Source organism: Panthera leo, chromosome A1 (assembly GCF_018350215.1).
Source record: "Panthera leo isolate Ple1 chromosome A1, P.leo_Ple1_pat1.1, whole genome shotgun sequence".
NCBI classification, from domain to species: domain Eukaryota; kingdom Metazoa; phylum Chordata; class Mammalia; order Carnivora; family Felidae; genus Panthera; species Panthera leo.
In genome coordinates this window covers 208,881,890-208,901,037 of record NC_056679.1, presented here as the reverse complement: position 1 = coordinate 208,901,037, position 19,148 = coordinate 208,881,890, and the positions used below count along the sequence as shown (strand labels likewise).

Sequence of the window (19,148 nt, the reverse complement as noted above, 5' to 3'; positions counted from 1 at the left end):
TTTGGAATGGCCCTAAAATTTGAGTATGGTTGCCCTGCTCTTGGATAATGGAAACTTGACTAAGCAATGAAACTTCTTGCTCAGATTATCACTGTGACTCCCTTATGTCTGATTTATGCATCCATCGTCTCTCTTCCTCAGTTATCCTGCCCATACCTCCTGTCTATCATAGCATTTCTTATATTGAACTAGACTGTTTGGCCACCTCCCCTTCCCCAGACCATATGCTTCTTGGGAGGGAGAATGGTAGAGGTTATGTCTAATGCTACCCATCTGGCATAATCTCACTTTAAATAAATGCTTATTTATTTAACGGAGTCAATAAATGACCCAGTTCCTTATTTGTGTCATTTTTGAACGGGAGTTTTTAGTTTTATAAACTTTTAAGGGCTGAAAGGTATATATCTACCCTGTGCAGATTTTGTTGCCTATTTAAAATTTTTTTTTATACATTTATTCATTTTTGAGAGACAGAGAGAGAGCACAAGTGGGGGAGCGGCAGAGAGAGAGAGAGGGAGACACAGAATCTGAAGCAGGCTCCAGGTTCCAAGCTGTCAGCACAGAGCCCGACGCGGGGCTCGAACTCATGAGCTGTGAGATCATGACCTGAGCCAAAGTCGGATGCCCAACTGACTGAGCCACCCAGGCGCCCCTGTTGCCTATTTTAAATTAAGTACATAAGCACTTTAAATTATGCCCAATTTTCAGTGAAGAGAGGACTTCAAATATTTTGAATGCTGAGAGGACCTTATGGTTTCATACAACCTAAAAAGTTTCTTGGGTTTATCTTTTTTGAGATTTAAGATAAATTTATTATCAGCTCAACAATTGTAATTTATCTAGAAGTGCAGAAATAAGCTATCTTCACAATTTTCATTTCCTGTTTTGTTTTTTAAACTTTGTGTTAAAAAGCTAGCGATGCTATTTTTAAAAATTGTGTCTCCTGTAGATGTAGTATGTAGTTCCCCCCCACACCCTAAATGCATTGGTTACTCATTGATGTCATGGAATTTTCTTTTTTCAGAATCCTGTCCAAAAGATTCCTGACTCTCATGAAATAACTCTAAAGCATGGCACTAAAACAGTAAGTTTGAAAAATTTGATTCTTTCCTTTCAGTAACAAGGCTCTCATGTTAAAGTGAACCGATGATACATTGGTATGAAGGCTAATTATACAATCAACTGATAACACAACAGCTATAGACATTAAAGAAAAAGAAAGATTACATTTCTATTCAATCAAAATAACCATTGTGTTTCATTTAAAATAGGAACACTTATTATTGTCATTGTTATTGTTGGCTTTAAAACCTTTTGCTTTGGTATAGGAACATTACAAGTGAAAAAAAGAAATGAAACTAAAATACAGTTTTCCTTTTTATGGTGTGGGAAAATTTCTCATTACTCTTAGCTTTATTTCTTTGTCAGTAAAAGGTCTGAGTTCGTTTTTTAGATGTACATTGAGATAAGAAATGAACATAAAATAGTTACTGTATTGCTGTAAGGTTATATTACTTAGAATTACAGATTTCTGTTTTTGTATTGTTATATTTATGTTACTTAAAGATTTAATAATATAAAATTTTGAGTCATAAGATGGACTCATTTTATTGTAAAACCATTAAAGTGGTAGTAGAATGAATGAAACATATTACAAATGAAAGAATAAAATGATCTTGCTTTTTCTTTTCAATGAAACTGCCTTTTTCTAGGTGTCTAACACCTAGAAAGTAGGAAAATACATCCTATAATGAGGAAAACATGGATCGGTAGTTATAGACCCAGAAATTACACAAATGACGGAACTAATAAAGATATTAAAACAGTGACATTCTTCTTGCCAAATGTTTTGCCTTTGAAAATACTATTTTCATAAAAATATTTGTTACGGTATAGTGGGCTTATCATTATTTTATTTATTAAAATTTTTTTAACGTTTATTTATTTTTGAGAGATAGAACACAAGCAGGGCAGGGTCAGAGAGAGAGGGAGACAGAGAATCCGAAGCAGGCTCTGTGCAGTCAGTGCAAAGCCTGACAATGGGGCTTGAACCCACGAGAGCTGTGAGATCATGACCTGAGCCGAAGTCCGAAGTCTGATGCTCATCTGACTAAGCCATCCAGGCGCCCCTATTGTTATTTTATTTTATTTTTATTTTTATTTTTTTTAAAGGCTTACCTTTAATTTTTAATTTATCTTTATTTTTTAATGTTTATTTATTTTTGAGACAGAGAGAGGCAGAGCATGAACAGGGGAGGGGCAGAGAGAGAGAGGGAGACAAAGATCTGAAACAGGCTCCAGGCTCTGAGCTGTCAGCACAGAGCCCGACGTGGGGCTCGAACTCACGGACCATGAGATCATGACCTGAGCCGAAGTCAGACACTTAACCGACCGAGCCACCCAGGCGCCCCAACCCCTATTGTTATTTTAAATGAAGTGAACAATAAGTACTTTTTTTTTTTTTTTTAATGTTTATTTATTTTTGAGACAGAGAGAGACAGAGCATGAACAGGGGAGGGTCAGAGAGAGAGGGAGACACAGAATCTGAAACAGGCTCCAGGCTCTGAGCTGTCAGCACAGAGCCCGACGCGGGGCTCGAACTCACAGACCGTGAGATCATGACCTGAGCCGAAGTCGGACACTTAACCGACCAAGCCACCCAGGCGCCCCAACAATAAGTACTTTTAAATGTCTTAGTTAAAATTTTTACTGTGGTAAATATTGAAACACATAACTCACATAAACAAATGCTTTTTGGGGTCCTCAAAAGATTTAAATAGTGTAAAGTGTCTTAAAACCAAAGTTTCTGAGAACTGCTGCTTTAAGAAACCATTTCCATCTAATTTGTGATATTATATCTACTTTATATGAAATCAGACTTTTGGTATTTTTATTATGAAATTATGATGGAATTTTACTAATTTTCATGTTTTTAAGCAAATTAGGAAAGGAATTACAGACTATTAGTACTTAAACAGAAGCTTCCCTGTCACTTGAGAGATTTTTTACTGAGGGAGTTCATGGGTTTCACGCATGTTTTAGTTAAATATTTATATTTTTTAGTAGAATTTTATCTTTGAAAAAAGAAATAAAATGAGAAATATACTGCCAACTTGTTTTACACATTAAAAGTCAGTTAGAGGTGCTAATTGTACTGTTAGGGTACCTGATCTTTTTGCAGTCCTGCCTTTGCCCTGCATTTATTTCATCTTATATATGTCAGAGATTAGCAAGGTGACTCTTTTGCCTGGTTGGTTTTTTCAGCTGGTTATTGTAAAATATTTACACATTCACAGAAGAATAGAGGATACTAAAAGGAATCCCCGTATATTTACTTCTGAGCCTTACCAGTTCTCTACAGTAGGCCAGTCTTTGTTTCCTATACTTTACGTTTCTAGTGTCTCCCACCAATATACCCACCTTTCCATTCCTTAACAGGACCTAGAGATGGTTTCCTTTGTTTCCTACCAGATATTCCAAATCATTTCTTAGCTGTGTTCCTTTAAACCCCAGAAATCCAGTTCCAACTTTTTTAAAGGCCGTATGTAATTTGGGTCAAAGTCACGAGTCAACATCTACCTCTCCTTTCATTAATATAGTGACATACTGTTAATTTCTCTTTCTTAATGAAAGAATTCACAGCCAGGACAAAGAACACTTTTTAGGGGAAGAGCTGCTTCTTTCCAGGTTTCCTTTTGAGCACATTCTTCCCAGCTTGCACTGAACTCCAAACAACTCCCTGGAATTTGGAGGCTGCTGGCTCCCCACAGGCCTTTCCGCTTCCCCAGGAGGACTCAACTAAGGATGCCTGCAGCCAGTCAGCCAGTCATTAGTTCTCCCACCCTGACTGCAGGCCTTTGCCCCTGCTGCTCCACACTGACGATTGCAGCAAGGAGGAGGAGCTTCCCCCCTTGCGGGGAGGACAGGCAGGGAAGAGACAAGCCACAAATGAATTTGCAGTTTCGAATTGTACTGTAATGGGATGAACACTGGTGTGGTCAGTCGTATCAGGAAGAAGGCACCCTTTTAATTGTAATAGGAGGGTGGAAAGATAGAATGGGCATGGGGGCAAGTAAGTTTGTGATTGGTAGTAGCAGGAGTCACTTCTTAGACTTCGAAAGCTACTGTTTATTTTTGTTTTTTGTTGTTGTAGGTTTTAAGATACATAATTGTTCAGACATAAAAAATGACTTAGTTTTCATTTGTATGCTTTCTTTGACACATTTAAAGTGGTACGTATCTAATTTAAACATATAATTTATTAATTATGTTCATGTATAATTCCCTTATCTTCTGAAATCAGTGTTTATAGGTGGTGCTTGAAGTGAGTATAAATTATTTTGTAACTATCTGGTTTTAATTGCAGTAATTCTATTACATTTAATAACATTCCAAGGGTAGTAGGAGAACTGATTTATAGTTGCTTCCTTTATATGAAACTTTGATCCTTTTACTCTCTCATATATACAGTAATCACATTATTTCTTTTTTTGTTGTTTTCATTCCACATATTAATTCTTTTGTTCTGTTTTTTGTTTTGTTTTACACACTAATTATTTCTAATGCATTTTTTTTTTCCTTCTGAGAGGGAAGTAGATTCAGGAACTTCCTTCTTAAGAATAGTAGGTTACCAGTTGGACACTCACATGTGCATTGGACCTAGGAAAGTTCATGGGGAAGGCAGTTATCCCTTGGAACCAATATAAAAGTGCTATTATAATGTAGTTAGTCACTTATAAATTCAGCTTTAAAAATAATTGTTTAAGGTGATCATATTGAGTCAGTTAGCCATATACAGAAGAAAATAATTTCTACTTTGTCCTGCTTGATTAAATAGATTTCTTAACATTCCCATTGGCATTTTCTCATTTTGGTAATTTTAGATTCATGTGGTATTTAGTTAGTGGTAGTTAAAATATCTCAAAAGGTTTCCTTAAAATCTTTTTTATTAAAAAAGCTGAATTATTGGGGCGCCTGGGTGGCGCAGTCGGTTAAGCGTCCGACTTCAGCCAGGTCACGATCTCACGGTCCGTGAGTTCGAGCCCCGCGTCAGGCTCTGGGCTGATGGCTCAGAGCCTGGAGCCTGTTTCCGATTCTGTGTCTCCCTCTCTCTCTGTCCCTCCCCCGTTCATGCTCTCTCTCTGTCCCAAAAATAAATAAACGTTGAAAAAAAAAAAAAAAAAAAAAGCTGAATTATTTATGGGGTTTGGTAGATAAATTGGGACAAAGCTGGCAATTACATTAAGTTAAAATATTATTTTATTTCAAAAGAAATAATATTCATAATAATAACAAAGTCAAATAATATAGAAGATGCTATCCAGTTCCACTTTTTAGAAGTAACAACAGCTTGTGGTCTGTACTTCCAATACCTATAAGATAAGAGGTAAGGTTAGAGAAAGGAAATGCAGGTTATTATAGAATATAAGTAGCTTTTCTCCAGTTAATTATTATTGTTTTTTTTTACAGGTTTCTGCTTTGGGTCTGGATCCCTCAGGTGCCCGTTTGGTGACTGGAGGATATGACTATGATGTTAAGTTTTGGGATTTTGCTGGAATGGATGCCTCTTTTAAGGCATTTCGATCCCTTCAGCCCTGTGAATGGTATGTATTGCACAACTTAATGCCTTCATATTTGCAGACAGAGTAATTCCATCTATAATGCTTTGTAGGAAAATACACTGTTTATATGACTGTATTTACCTTCATTATTCAAATGAAAGAAAAATGTACCTTAAGTTTCTCTCCTTTAGTTTCATTAAACCATGAAAACTTTAAAGACATTTTCAGTCTTTTGTTGTTTTGTAAAAAAATATTTGTATTTAGAGATTATTACCTTTCCTAGTTTATTTTAATACTCCAGTAAATACCATGAAATGTTACATATACGTGTATGATGTATGTTAAGCCAATAACCAGGTGCTAGTCAGTGCTCCATTGTGTAGGTATGGCCAGCTAGCATTATATCAGAAAGGGCTTTACATGTTGTTACCACAGCTACCCTCTCTTTTTCTGTTTTTGACCACATCTGATCTGTTAGTATATTGGATATCAAAAATAGATTTTTATTGGTGAAACTGATATCTTGTTAACTTGCATAATGTATGTTGGAAATGAGCTCTTATTGACTAAATGTAAATACATTCAAGATATGTGAATTAGATGAAATTAATAGAGGCCCAATTTTCTACTCTTGCATGAATGGAGTTTGTATCTAAACGTGGCTCTGGCTAGTTTTGTATAGATCATACTGATTTGTAAATTTTGAAGTCATACCTGTTAAGTTATCTTCAGTAAAGATTTGAGGGTTCCCTAAGTGAACATAGATCTCTGATTAGTTGGAAAGGATTTAGTTGGAAAAAATTTTTTTTTAGTGTTTATTTATTTTTGAGAGAGAGAGAGAGACAGAGTCCAAGCTGGGGAGGGGCAGAGAGAGAGGGAGACACAGAATCTGATGCAGGCTCTGAGCTGTCAGCACAGAGCCCGATGTGGGGCTCAAACTCAAGAACCGTGAGATCATGACCTGAGCCAAAGTCAGACGCTTAACCAACTGAGCCACCCAGATGCCCCGGAAAAAAAAAATTTTAAAAACAGGATATTCCCAGTGATGGCTGTATTTAATAAAGCTCTCATTATTTAAAATAGTTAACTTGGTATCTTGAGTTAGTATGATGACTTTAAAAAAAATTGTTTTTTTAACATTCAGTTTTGAGAGAGAGAGAGAGAGACAGAGTGTGACTGGGGGACGGGCAGAGAGGGAGGGAGACACAGTCTGAAGCAGGCTCCAGGCTCTGAGCTGTCAGCACAGAGCTGAACGTGGGGCTCTAACTCACTAACTGTGAGCTCATGATTCGAGCTGAAGTCGGATGCTCAACTGAGTGAGCCACCCAGCACCCCAGTATGATGACTTTTTAAAAATACAATGTTATAACCTTTATTCCTATATGGTATTCTCTTGGTTTGTATAGGGATTGTGTTCCCCTTCTGCTTTTTTCTTTTTTAATATTTATTTGTTTATTTTAAGAGAGAGACAAAAGGACAAGAGAGAACCCCAAGCAGGCTCTGCTCTGACAGCCTCACGAACTGTGAGATCATGCCCTGAGCTGTAATCAAGAGTCAGATGCTTAACCTGCTGAGCCACCCATGCGCCCCTCCCCTTTGCTTTTACAAGTATAAATTCCCTTGTTCGGGATTATCCAGTACTCGATTAATGATCAGCTCTGAATAGAATCATGCCTTATGAGTCTCAAGCCACTACTCTATTACTAAACTGTGTCATCTGCTACACTGTTGTAATTGAAAATGCAGAAAAACCCAAGAAAAAGCTTATTTTCTCTTCCATAATTAAATTATTACATCCTACATGTCATAGTGAACTATCAAAGGGTAGATGGGAATAAACAGAATTCTTGACAATCCATACAAGATTAACATAAACTCTAGTACTGCAAACATTTTGTGAATGTTCCTATTTAAAAATTTTTTTTTTTTTTTAACGTTTTATTTATTTTTGAGACAGGGAGAGACAGAGCATGAACAGGGGAGGGTCAGAGAGAGGGAGACACAGAATCTGAAACAGGCTCCAGGCTCTGAGCTGTCAGCACAGAGCCCGACGCGGGGCTTGAACTCACGGACCGCGAGATCATGACCTGAGCTGAAGTCAGACGCTTAACCGACTGAGCCACCCAGGCGCCCCTGAATGTTCCTATTTTAAATCATGAAGACGGTTTAACTTTGCTATTACTTGTCCCTAATCTCTAAGTAATGTGACTCTACTTTTTATGACAATATGTATATTACTTAATGTGTATTTTATTATCTCTTTATATATCCATCTGTAATTTACTTTTTACTGTGAAAAATTTCAAACATGGAGGAAAGTAGAGAGATTAGTGAAATAGCCATTTTCTACCTAGATTTAACGGTTACATTTTTCTGTCTTTGCTTCATCTCATTTTTGTAATCTTTGAAGTATTTAAAAGTAAAGACATACATAGCTTTCACTTTGAAATAATTCCTCATGAATCTTTAAAAAATATAGACATTTCCCTATATAAATACAGCTCCAGTTATTCTAACAAAATTCTTTAGAACTTAATATTTCTTTTTTTTTTTTTTTTAAATTTTTTTTTTCAACGTTTTTTATTTATTTTTGGGACAGAGAGAGAGACAGAGCATGAACGGGGGAGGGGCAGAGAGAGAGGGAGACACAGAATCGGAAACAGGCTCCAGGCTCCGAGCCATCAGCCCAGAGCCTGACGCGGGGCTCGAACTCACGGACCGCGAGATCGTGACCTGGCTGAAGTCGGACGCTTAACCGACTGCGCCACCCAGGCGCCCCTAGAACTTAATATTTCTAATAATCATTCCATATTTAAATTTCCCCAGTTTATCCTCATATGTGTCGTAATGCTGGCTTGTCAAACATGGATCCAATCAAGTAATACATATCCCATTTCTTTTGTCCCTCTCTTACATATCTTTTAATCTAGAACAGTGTCTCTTTCCAAACCATTTTCTTTCCCATGACTTTATTAAACAGGTCCAGTTGTCCTCTATAAGGTTCTTCCTCCCTGAATTTTCTAATTGCTTCGTTATGGTATCATTTAATTTATTTCTTTGTCTCCGGTATTTCCGATAGAAGGGCCAAAGGCTCGATTGTAATCTACATTGTATCACATCAAGTGGCATGTATTGTGTAGTTGTTGCTGCTATTTGTGACTAGCAGTTAAGATTAATTCCTGGATTAAGTTGGTGACATTTGATTCCTCCATTGTGAAGTTAGTATTATATACTTGAGATAGGCAAGGACTTTGTGGGGAGATACTTGGTAGCATGGAAATATCTACATTCTCCTCATCCCTTCACTTAATAAGTTTAGCATCCATTGCTTATGCGTACCTGAATCAGTTATGTCATTGAGGGTTGTAAGTTGGTGATTTTCTAAATTCCATTATTTCATCTACATTTATTTGTGGACACTCTTCTAAAAGAGTGTCCACAAGTAATTTTTAATTTTTAAAAATTAAAAAAAAATTTAATTTTTAATATTAAAAAAACTTTTCAATATTAATTTTTAAATTTACAAGTTAGTTAGCATATAGTGCAACAATGATTTCAGGAGTAGATTCCAGTGATTCATCCCCTGTGTACCACACCCAGTGCTCATCCCAACAAATGTCTTCCACTTAGCCCATCCCCCCTCCCACAATCCCTCCAGCAACCCTCTGTTTGTTCTCTATATTTAAGAGTCTTTTACATTTTGTCCCCCTCCCTGTTTTTATATTATTTTTGTTTCCTTTGTGTTCATCTGTTTTGTCTCTTAAATTCTTCATATGAGTGAAGTCATATATTTGTCTTTCTCTGACTAATTTTGCTTAGCGTAAAACCATCCAGTTCCATCCATGTAGCTGCAAATGGCAAGATTTCATTCTTTTTGATTGCTGAGTAATATTCCATTGTATAAAAATACCACATCTATCCATTCATCTGTCCGTGGACATTTGGGCTCTTTCCATACTTTGGCTATTGTCGATAGGCTATAAACGTTGGGGTGCATGTGCCCCTTTGAAACAGCACACTTGTATCCCTTGGATAAATACCTAGTAGGGCAGTTGCTGGGTTGTAGGGTAGTTCTATTTTTCACTTTTGAGGAACCTCCATACTGTTTTCCAGAGTGGCTGCACCAGTTTGCATTCCCACTGGCAGTGCAAAAGAGATCCTCTTTCTCCGCATCCTTGCCAACATCTGTTGTTGCCAGAGTTGTTAATGTTAGCCATTCTGACAGGTGTGAGGTGATATCTTATTGTAGTTTTAATTTGTATTTCCCTGTTGATGACTGATGTTGAGCATTTTTTCATGTGTCTGTTGGCCATCTGGATGTCTTCTTTGGAGAAGTGTCTATTCATGTTTTCTGCCATTTCTTCACTGGATTATTTGTTTTTTGGGTGTTGAGTTTGATAATTTCTGTATAGATTTTGGATACTCATCCTTTATCTGATATGTCGTTTGCAAATATCTTCTCCAATTCCATTGGTTGCCTTTTAGTTTTGCTGTTTCGTTCACTGTGCAGAAGCCTTTTATTTTGATGAGGTCCCAATAGTTCATTTTTGCTTTTGTTTCCCTTGCCTCTGGAGACGTGTTGAGTAAGAAGTTGCTGTGGCCAAGGTCAAAGAGGTTTTTGCCTGCTTTCTCCTTGAGGATTTTGATGGCTTCCTGTCTTACATTTAGGCTTTTCATCCATTTTGAGTTTATTTTTGTGTATGGTGTCAGAAAGTGGTCCAGGTTCATTCTTCTGCATGTTGCTGTCCAGTTTTCCCAGCACCACTTGCTGAAGAGACTGTCTTTATTCCATTGGATATTCAAAGATTAGTTGGCTATACATTTGTGGGTCCACTTCTGGGTTCTCTATTCTGTTCTGAGTGTCTGTTTTTGTGCCAAAGATCCTTTCCTTATTAACTGATGTTATTTGATCACCCTAAAATATAGTTCCTACTGTAAAGGCAGGATAAATACTTGGTTATTTCTTTAATTACCCATTTTCAGTTCAGGGGTTGGTGGTGATAAATGAGTTGTTGCTGTTATTGGTGGTGATTTTTTTTTCTTTTTTCTTTTTCCTTTTTGAGTGTCAGTATTTATGATTTAAAAATTTTCATGTGTTCCAGTCAATTGCAGTCATTATTCTTTTCTGATGCTTAAATTGTCCCAGATTTGGCCGGGGGAGTCCCTGATTGCTATGTAGTTTTACATGTATTCATTAGACTTTAAAAGCTTACTTATTTTCTGGCATAACATGATGCAAGCTTCCTGGTACTTCCTTTCTAAGTCCTAGAGTCAGCATTTCCCTGGGAGACCTTTTTTTTTTTTTTTAGTGGGAATGGTATTTAGAGACCAAATCTGAATGTTATACCTGCTCATTAATAGTGGGGTATCATTCCTTTTTGACCTTTTCAGTGGAAAGAGGTGGAAAATACAGGTGTGTGTGTGTGTGTGTGTGTGTGTGTGTGTGTGTGTTTGTGTCCATGTTTAAGTGACAAGATCATATTGATATTGCCATTTCAAATTTTAGTAAAGTTTAACTTCAGAATATATTTAATTCATAGAAAAGCTGCAAAGATAGTCCACAGTTCAGGTATACCCCTAACTCAGTTTCTTCTGTTGTTAATGTCTTACATTACCATGGTACATTTATGACAAGTAAATCAATGTTGGTACATTAATATTAACCAAAACCCAAATTATATTTGGATTTCACTGTTTTTTCCACTAATATGCCTTTCAAAATACACATTACATTTATTCTTCCTGTCTCTTCAGTCTTCTCTGGTTTATGATGATTTCTCAGTCTTTCCTTATTTTTCACGACCTTGATAGTTTTGAGGGGTTCTGGTCAGGTATTTTCTAGAGTGTTTCTTGATTTGTTTTTTCATGCTTTTTTTTTTTTTTTTCCCATGGTTTAGACTGGAATTATGGGTCTTGGGGATGAATACCTCAGAGGTGAAGCCAGCCACTCTTAGCTCATGCTAGCCACTGTCCATGTCCTCTGGACCCTCGCTGCCTGCTGCCTGCCTCAGGGAGTATCCTGGCCCACCTGCTCCAATTTAAATTTAACATTACAGACTGTTTACCTAATGTCTTTGAATTTTATACTCAAAATCAAAGATAGAACATATTTTTGAGAAAAGACTTACTGGTCAAGACCGGGAGTTGGCAAAATTTTTCTGTAAAGGGCCAGTAAGTATTTTAGGCCTTACGTGCTGCAAATGATATTTGCTAAATTTGTCCGTGTGTTCATGTGTGTCTATATATTATATAACATTAAATTAAATATACATTAGAATTTTAAGTAAAAAAGTGCAGTGCAGTAGAGGTGTTTACTTTTTTGGCATTCAATTTTATTCTCTGTATTTTGTTAGCTAATTGTTCCAGTTTTAGATTCTGACATCTAACATATTAATGATCAAACTGTTGTTGTTGTTTTTTTTTTTTTTTGCCAATTGCAGATGTGATAAATGTGCAGTAAGTTGTTATTCAGTCGATGCTGGTTGAATATGGCAGAGTCAGACTTGGTGTGCCATTAGAAGCCTTTGTTTTTATGTTATCTGTGAGACAACCCTTTAGATTAAATTGCTCATGCCTATGAGAATCTATATACATTGGTTACTCAGCCAAATTTTTCCATACCCTGTGTTACTCATCTACGTTGTTCTTATATTGTCTGCAAAGAAAACTTTAAGGAGTTTGTTGATTGTCTTGAAGGTATAAAAAGCATATTGTACCACTTTTAGACCATCTATTCACCATGGTGAGTAAGTGGCTGCCAAACAGGCATTCACACAAAGACCCCCATAGCCATTCAGGATAGGAGGCAGAAGTCCTAAGGCTAGGAGTGAGACTGAGATAAGGTGTTTTGAATTTTGGGCATCTCTGATGAATTTTTTAGTATTCTTTTTTTGTTTTTTTAAATTTTTTTCAATGTTTATTTATTTTTGAGAGAGAGAGAAAGAGAGAGACAGAGTGTGAGTGGGGGAGGGGCAGAGAGAGTGGGAGACAGAGAATACAAAGCAGGCTCCAGGCTCTGAGCTCTCAGCACAGAGCCTGACGCAGGGCTTGAACTTAGGAACTGTGAGATCATGAGCTGAGCCGAAGTCAGATGCTTAGCCCACTGAGCCACCCAGGTGCCCCTTGTTTTTTTTTTTTTTAATGTTTTATTTTATTTATTTTGAGAGAGAGAGCGAGCAAGAGAGCAAGAGCAGGGGTGGGGTAGTGAGAACTAAAGAGAGAGAATCCTAAACAGGCCCTGCACTGTCAGTGCAGAGTCTGATGCAGGGCTCCATCTCATGAACCGTGAGATCATGATCTGAGCCGAAACCAAGAGTCAGATACTTAACCGACTGAGCTACCCAGGCGCCCCTGAATTTCTTAGTATTCTTGAACTTGGTCTCATTTCCCTGGGACACCTTAAAAATACTTTGAAGTAAAATGTTTTCTTGATCTACCAGGATAAAAATAAAATTTTTCAAAATGCTTTTCTTTTTTTGTTATTCAACCTCTCTTTGATGCATCTTCCATTTTGGTAATTTGAAGTATGTTTAATAATTTGTTTTGGACATTCGCCCAGCCAGCAGCAATATTAGATTTGTGGATCTCTAGTTTCTAAAGTGTTTCTTTGTCCCATTTAGTGAAAATCATCAGTACTGCATTTTCTCTAATCCAGTCTGCTCAGCACCTTTTGCTTTCTTTATTTCTTCACAGATTATCAGTAATTATGTATGTAAGCTCAAGAGTTAGAATCCTTGGGCTGACAGATCCTTCAGGTGTATCCTCTATGCAAAAAAATATGGATGAAGTAAAATATTAAGAATTCCTTATCTTCTGCCCATTTAAAAATGGATATTCTTTCTTTTCTTTTTAAAACATTTTCTCTTCTTTTGAGAGAGGGACTGCGAGCAGAGGAGGAGCAGATGGGGGAAAGGTGGGGGGGGGGGGAGAGAGAGGGAGAGAGAGAGAAAGAATCTTAAGCAGGCTCCATACCCAGTGAGGAGCCCTACATGGGACTCAGTCTCATGACTCCCAAGATCATGACCTGAGGTGAAATCAAAAGTCAGATGCTTAACCGACTGAGCCACCCAGATCCTCCTAAAACATTTAAATTAATTAATACATTAAGTTATGTTCTTATGAAGAAATTAAAACATTACAGATAAAACTTAAGTCCTTCTAGGGGCGCCTGGGTGGCGCAGTCGGTTAAGCGTCCGACTTCAGCCAGGTCACGATCTCGCGGTCCGTGAGTTCGAGCCCCGCGTCAGGCTCTGGGCTGATGGCTCGGAGCCTGGAGCCTGTTTCCGATTCTGTGTCTCCCTCTCTCTCTGCCCCTCCCCCGTTCATGCTCTGTCTCTCTCTGTCCCAAAAATAAATTAAAAAAAAAAAAAAAACAAAAAACGAAAAACTTAAGTCCTTCTTTGATTATCTTTTTAAAAATCTCTTTCCCAGGGTTTCTCACAGTTTTCATTATGGTCCTTATTCTTTAAGGTTTTTTAAATTGTAGTCATCAACAAATATACCCATCAAAAGAGTATATACTATATTTGTTTTCATAAGTGATATCAGATGGTTGTTATTCCATAATTTGTTTTTGTTTTTCAATTCACAATATTGCTTGGAGATTTTTAATATCACTGTCATGCATTTTACTATATTCTTTCTAAGTGCTGTATAGCATATTATGTATAACTTACCAAAGTTCAGAACCATCTGAAGGGCTTGTTAAAATGTTAAATGCTGAAGGGGAAAAAAGTAAGAGAGAGAGAGAGAGAGAGAGAGAGAGAGGAACAAATCGAGAAACAGACTTTAACTACAGAGAACAAACTGATGGTTGCCAGAGCAGAGGTGGGTGGAGGGATGGGTTAAATAGGTGATGAGGATTAAGGAGTCTATTTGTGATGAGCACTGGGTGTTGTATGGAATTGTTGAATCACACCTGAAACTAATGTTACATGTACATTAGCTAGCTGGAATTTAAATAAAAACTTAAAAAAATGTTAAATGCACCTTTAGAATTTCTAATTCTTTAAAACTGATGTGGCCTGAGAATAACTGAAATTTGTAGTTTTCTAAACTGTGGTAACTGAAATTCATGCATATCAGAATTATGCAAAGCAAAAATTGCCTGTATTTTTAAAGAATTTAATCCCAGGATAGTTAGTATACAGTGTTACATTAGTCTTAGGTATAAATGAAATATATGATATCATATGTATAATAAAGTGATTCAACAGTTCCATATGTTAGTGCTCATCAAGATAAGTGTGCTATTAATCCCTTTCACCTATTTCACCCATCCCCCCACCCACCTTACTTCTGGTAACCATTTGTTTTCTATAGTTAAAGACTTTTTTGGTTTGTCTCTTTATTTTTCTTTGTTTCTTAAATTCCACATATGAGTGAAATCATGTGGTATTTGTATTTCTCTGACTGGCTTATTTCACTTAGCATTATACTCTCAAGCTCCTTCCATCTTGTTTCAAATGGCAAGATTTCATTCTATTTTTTTATGTTTGAATACTATTCCATTTAGTATATATACCACATCTTTATCCATTCATCTGTCAGTGGACACTTGGGCTGTTTCTGTAGTTTGGCTATTGTAAATAATGCTGCTGATTGCCTGTATTTTTAAAAAAACATTCATTATTGAACTATGGTTGACGTACAATGTTGTATTAGTTTCATATGTACAACATAGTGATTTGATAATTCTATACATCACTCAGTGCTCACTGTGGTGGGTGTAGTCACTGTCATCATGTAATGTTATTGTAACATTATTGACTATATTGCCTGTGCTATACCGTTTTCATCTCTGTGACTTAATTTATTTTATATTTGGATCTGTTCAAATCTTCACCTATTTCACATACCCTCCACCCACTTCCTTTCTGGCAACTGTGAGTTCTCTGTATTTAAGAGTCTGTTTGTTTTGTTTTTTACATTCCACATATAAGTGAAATCATATAGTACTTGTCTTTCTCTGACTGACTTATTTCATTTAGCATAACACCCTCTATGGCTATTCACATTATTGTAAATAGCACAATTTCAATTTTTAAATGACTGAATAATATTCCATTTTATATATACACACACACAAATACATACATACACATACACACATACACATACATATACAAACACACATACATACAGACAGACAGACAGACACCACATCTTCTTAATCCATTCATCTATTGTTGGATAGTTGGGTTGCTTCTATATCTTGGCTGTTGTAAATAATGCTGTGAACAAAGGGTTGTATATATCTTCTTGAATTTTGTTTGTGTTTTCTGTTTTGCTTTAAGTAGTGTTTTCGTTTTCTTTGGGTAAATACCCAGTATTTAAATTACTGTAGTCTATAGTATTTCAATTTTTAGTTTACTGAGGAACCTCCATACTGGTTTTCCACAGTGGTTGCCACAATTTATGTTTCCACCAACAAAGCATGAAGGTTCCCTTTTCTCTACAGCCTCTCTAAAACTTGTTATTTTCTTGTGTTTTTTGATGTTAGCCCATTCTGACAGGGGTGAGGTGATAGCTCATTGTGGTCTTGATTTGCATTTCCCTGATGATAAGTGATGTTGAGCATCATTTCTTGTGTCTCTTGGCCATCTGTATGTCTTCTTTGGAAAAATCCTTAATCAGATTGTTTGTTTTTATGGTGTTGAGTTATATAAATTCTTTACATATTTTGGATATTAACCCCTCATTGGATATGTCATTTGTAAATCTCTTCTCTCATTCAGTAGGTTGCCTCTTTGTTTTGTTGGCTGTTTTTTTTTGCTATACAAAAGCTTTTTATTTTGGCATAGCCCCAATAGTTTAATTTTCCTTTTGTTTTTCTTTTTTCTTTTTTTAAAGCTCACTTATTTATTTTGAGGGAGTGAGAGTGTGTGCAAGAAGGGGAGGGGCCAAAAGAGAGGGAGAGAGAATCCCAACTAGGGTCCATTCTGTCAGCATGGAGCCTGATGTGGGGCTCAGTCCCATGAACTGTGAGATTGTGACCTGAGCTAAAATCAAGAGTTGGACACTTAACTGACTTAGCCACCCAGGCACCCCTCCTTTTGTTTTTTCTTGCCTGAAGAGACATACTTATAAATATGTTGCTAAGGCAGATATCCAATAGATTGCTCCCTAAATTTTTTTCTAGAAGTTTTATGGTTTCATGTTTCACATTAGGTCTTTAATCTATTTTGAGTTAATTTTGTGTATAGTCTAAGAAAGTGGTCCAGTTTCATGCTTTTGGCTATTGCTGTCCAGTTTTCACAACACCATTTATTGAAAAGACTTTTCACCCATTGTATATTCTTGCCTCCTCGGTCGAAGATTAATTGACCATATGATCCTGGGTTTATTTTTGTGCTGTCTTTGCTGTTTGATTGATCTCTTTTTTGTGCCAGTACCGTACTGTTTTGATTACTACAGCTTTGAAATCTTGAAATCTGGGATTATGATACTTCCATCTTGTTCTTCTTTCTCAAGATTGCTTTAAAGGTAGTCTGTTTTTGATATAAAAAAATAAAAAGGAAACTCAATGGGACATATAGAATGAGGTCAAAGGAAATGAATTAACAGATAATAGCAGAAGAAATATAACTGGCCAATGAACATGAAAATGGATACTCAATTTCACTAATGATAAAAGAAGGGAAAATTAAACTGCTAGTAAGGTACTACTTGTCACCTCGAAGACTGGCAAAGGAGGAAAAATCCATATTGTCCAATGTGGGGAGAAGGCAAAGATAGGATATCATTTACTAAACTTGTTCCCCCACAGAATAATTCGGTAATATCAGATGAAAAGTGTGAATTCTGATGCAGGATTTGGAGAAAAAAGCCCTTTACCTATCCACCATTCCCTAGGTACCATGCTCCTTACTCTTCCTGCCTCTACAGTTTCTTTTACAGTCCTTCCCTGAGGGTTCGCCTAAAGCTTACACCTCCCTTCGAAGTCTGCATCAGTCTCTTTACACTTTCCCCCACTATTCCTGCTGAATCCCTGTCACACCTTCCTGATGCATTTTGACTAAAACCCAAATGTCTTGCCATGGTTTGTAATGGTCCTTGTGTTCTGGCCACTGCCTATTTCTTCCCTTTCCCTATTATGCCCTAGCAGAATGGCTGAGAGATTTTGACACTGTATGTACTTTGTTTTCTGCTTAGAATGCTCTTTCCTACTGTTACCTGCTCCGCCCTCACAAACATGTAGCTCCTTACGCTTAGGTCTCCACCCAAACGTTGCTTTTCCAGAGAGGCTCTCTAATATTGGGCCCTCTCATATGTGCTCCCTTAACACCTTTTTATTCAGTGTGAAATCTTGAGGTTGTTCTGCTACTCAAATTAAGACTTGAGTTATTTTTAGCGTCAACATTGTCATAAAGGAAACTATTGGGAATAACCAGAACAAAGACTGAGCTTTTGCTAGTCATTCTCATCGGTTGGCTATTTTTTTTTTTTTTTTTTAGTTTAAAAAAAAATTTTTTTTTTTTTTTTTAAATTTTTGAGACAGAGAGAGACAGAGCGTGAGCAGGGGAGGGGCAGAGGGAGAGGGAGACACAGATCTGAAGCAGGCTCCTGGCTCCCAGCTGTCAGCACAGAGCCTGACGCGGGGCTTGAATTTACGGACTATGAGATCATGACACAAGCTGAAGTCAGACACCCAACTGACTGAGCCACCCAGGGCACCCCTTGGTTGGCTGTTTTTGATCATGTTTCTCTGATCTTCACAAGACATGAAAACATACTGTTTATATATTTTGGTTCATTGCCTTTGGATTTTTGTTTGTTGGTTTGTTTTGGATTGACTATCCTATCTTAACATGGAATTTGACTGTGAAATCTAATAAAGTCATGAAGCTATTAATCTATACTTGATTGAGTGATAGAGTAATTTTATCACATTTCTAAATAAGAATATGTGTTTTAATGGAAGGGAAGGGTTATAGATTAACTGTAGTAAAACTGTATATATATGTATAAATAAATATATATATATAGTATATTAACTTTGTAGTAGTTATATAGTAGATTAACTTTAGTCAAACTTCTTGTCTATCTGTCTCTCTTTCCATATATATATATATATATATATATCTCTCTCTCTCTCTCTCTCTATATATATATATATATATATATAGTCCTGGATAGAATTTTTTCTGGCTTTACTTTTGTTTGACAGATAAAGTATTTTATAATATTACTACTACCTTTCTAACCTTTGGTATGTTTAAGCTGGTTAGTGATATATTCTTAATTAATTTTGCATTGGAAATATATTCTTTTTTTTAAAATATAATTTATTGTCAACTTGGCTAACATACAGTGTATACAGTGTGCTCTTGGTTTTGGGGGTAGATTCCCGTGATTCACTGCTTACACACAATACCCAGTGCTCACTCATCCCAACAAGTGCCCTCCTCAATGCCCATCACACATTTCCCCCTCTCTGGAAATCTATTCTTAAATTTAAAGCTAAAATATTGAAGTAACTGAAGATTTATTTTGGCATGGAATAAATTAGTATTTTCTGATATTCTCATATGGAAAATTTTGATGGTTCTGCTTTCGGTCTCTTGCTTTCTTGCCCTGTTCCCAGCA

At 36.6% G+C, this 19,148-nt stretch overlaps 1 protein-coding gene across 1 annotated transcript in view; it reads left to right on the top strand.

Moving 5' to 3' along the window:
• WDR70 (WD repeat domain 70) overlaps positions 1–19,148 on the top strand; it is a 299,594-nt gene that overhangs the window by 54,268 nt on the left and 226,178 nt on the right. Inside the window, exons 6-7 of the mRNA XM_042951763.1 lie at positions 1,025–1,084; positions 5,470–5,603. Of these exons, the coding sequence (XP_042807697.1) occupies positions 1,025–1,084; positions 5,470–5,603 (194 nt within the window). The remainder of the gene's footprint in view (positions 1–1,024; positions 1,085–5,469; positions 5,604–19,148) is intronic.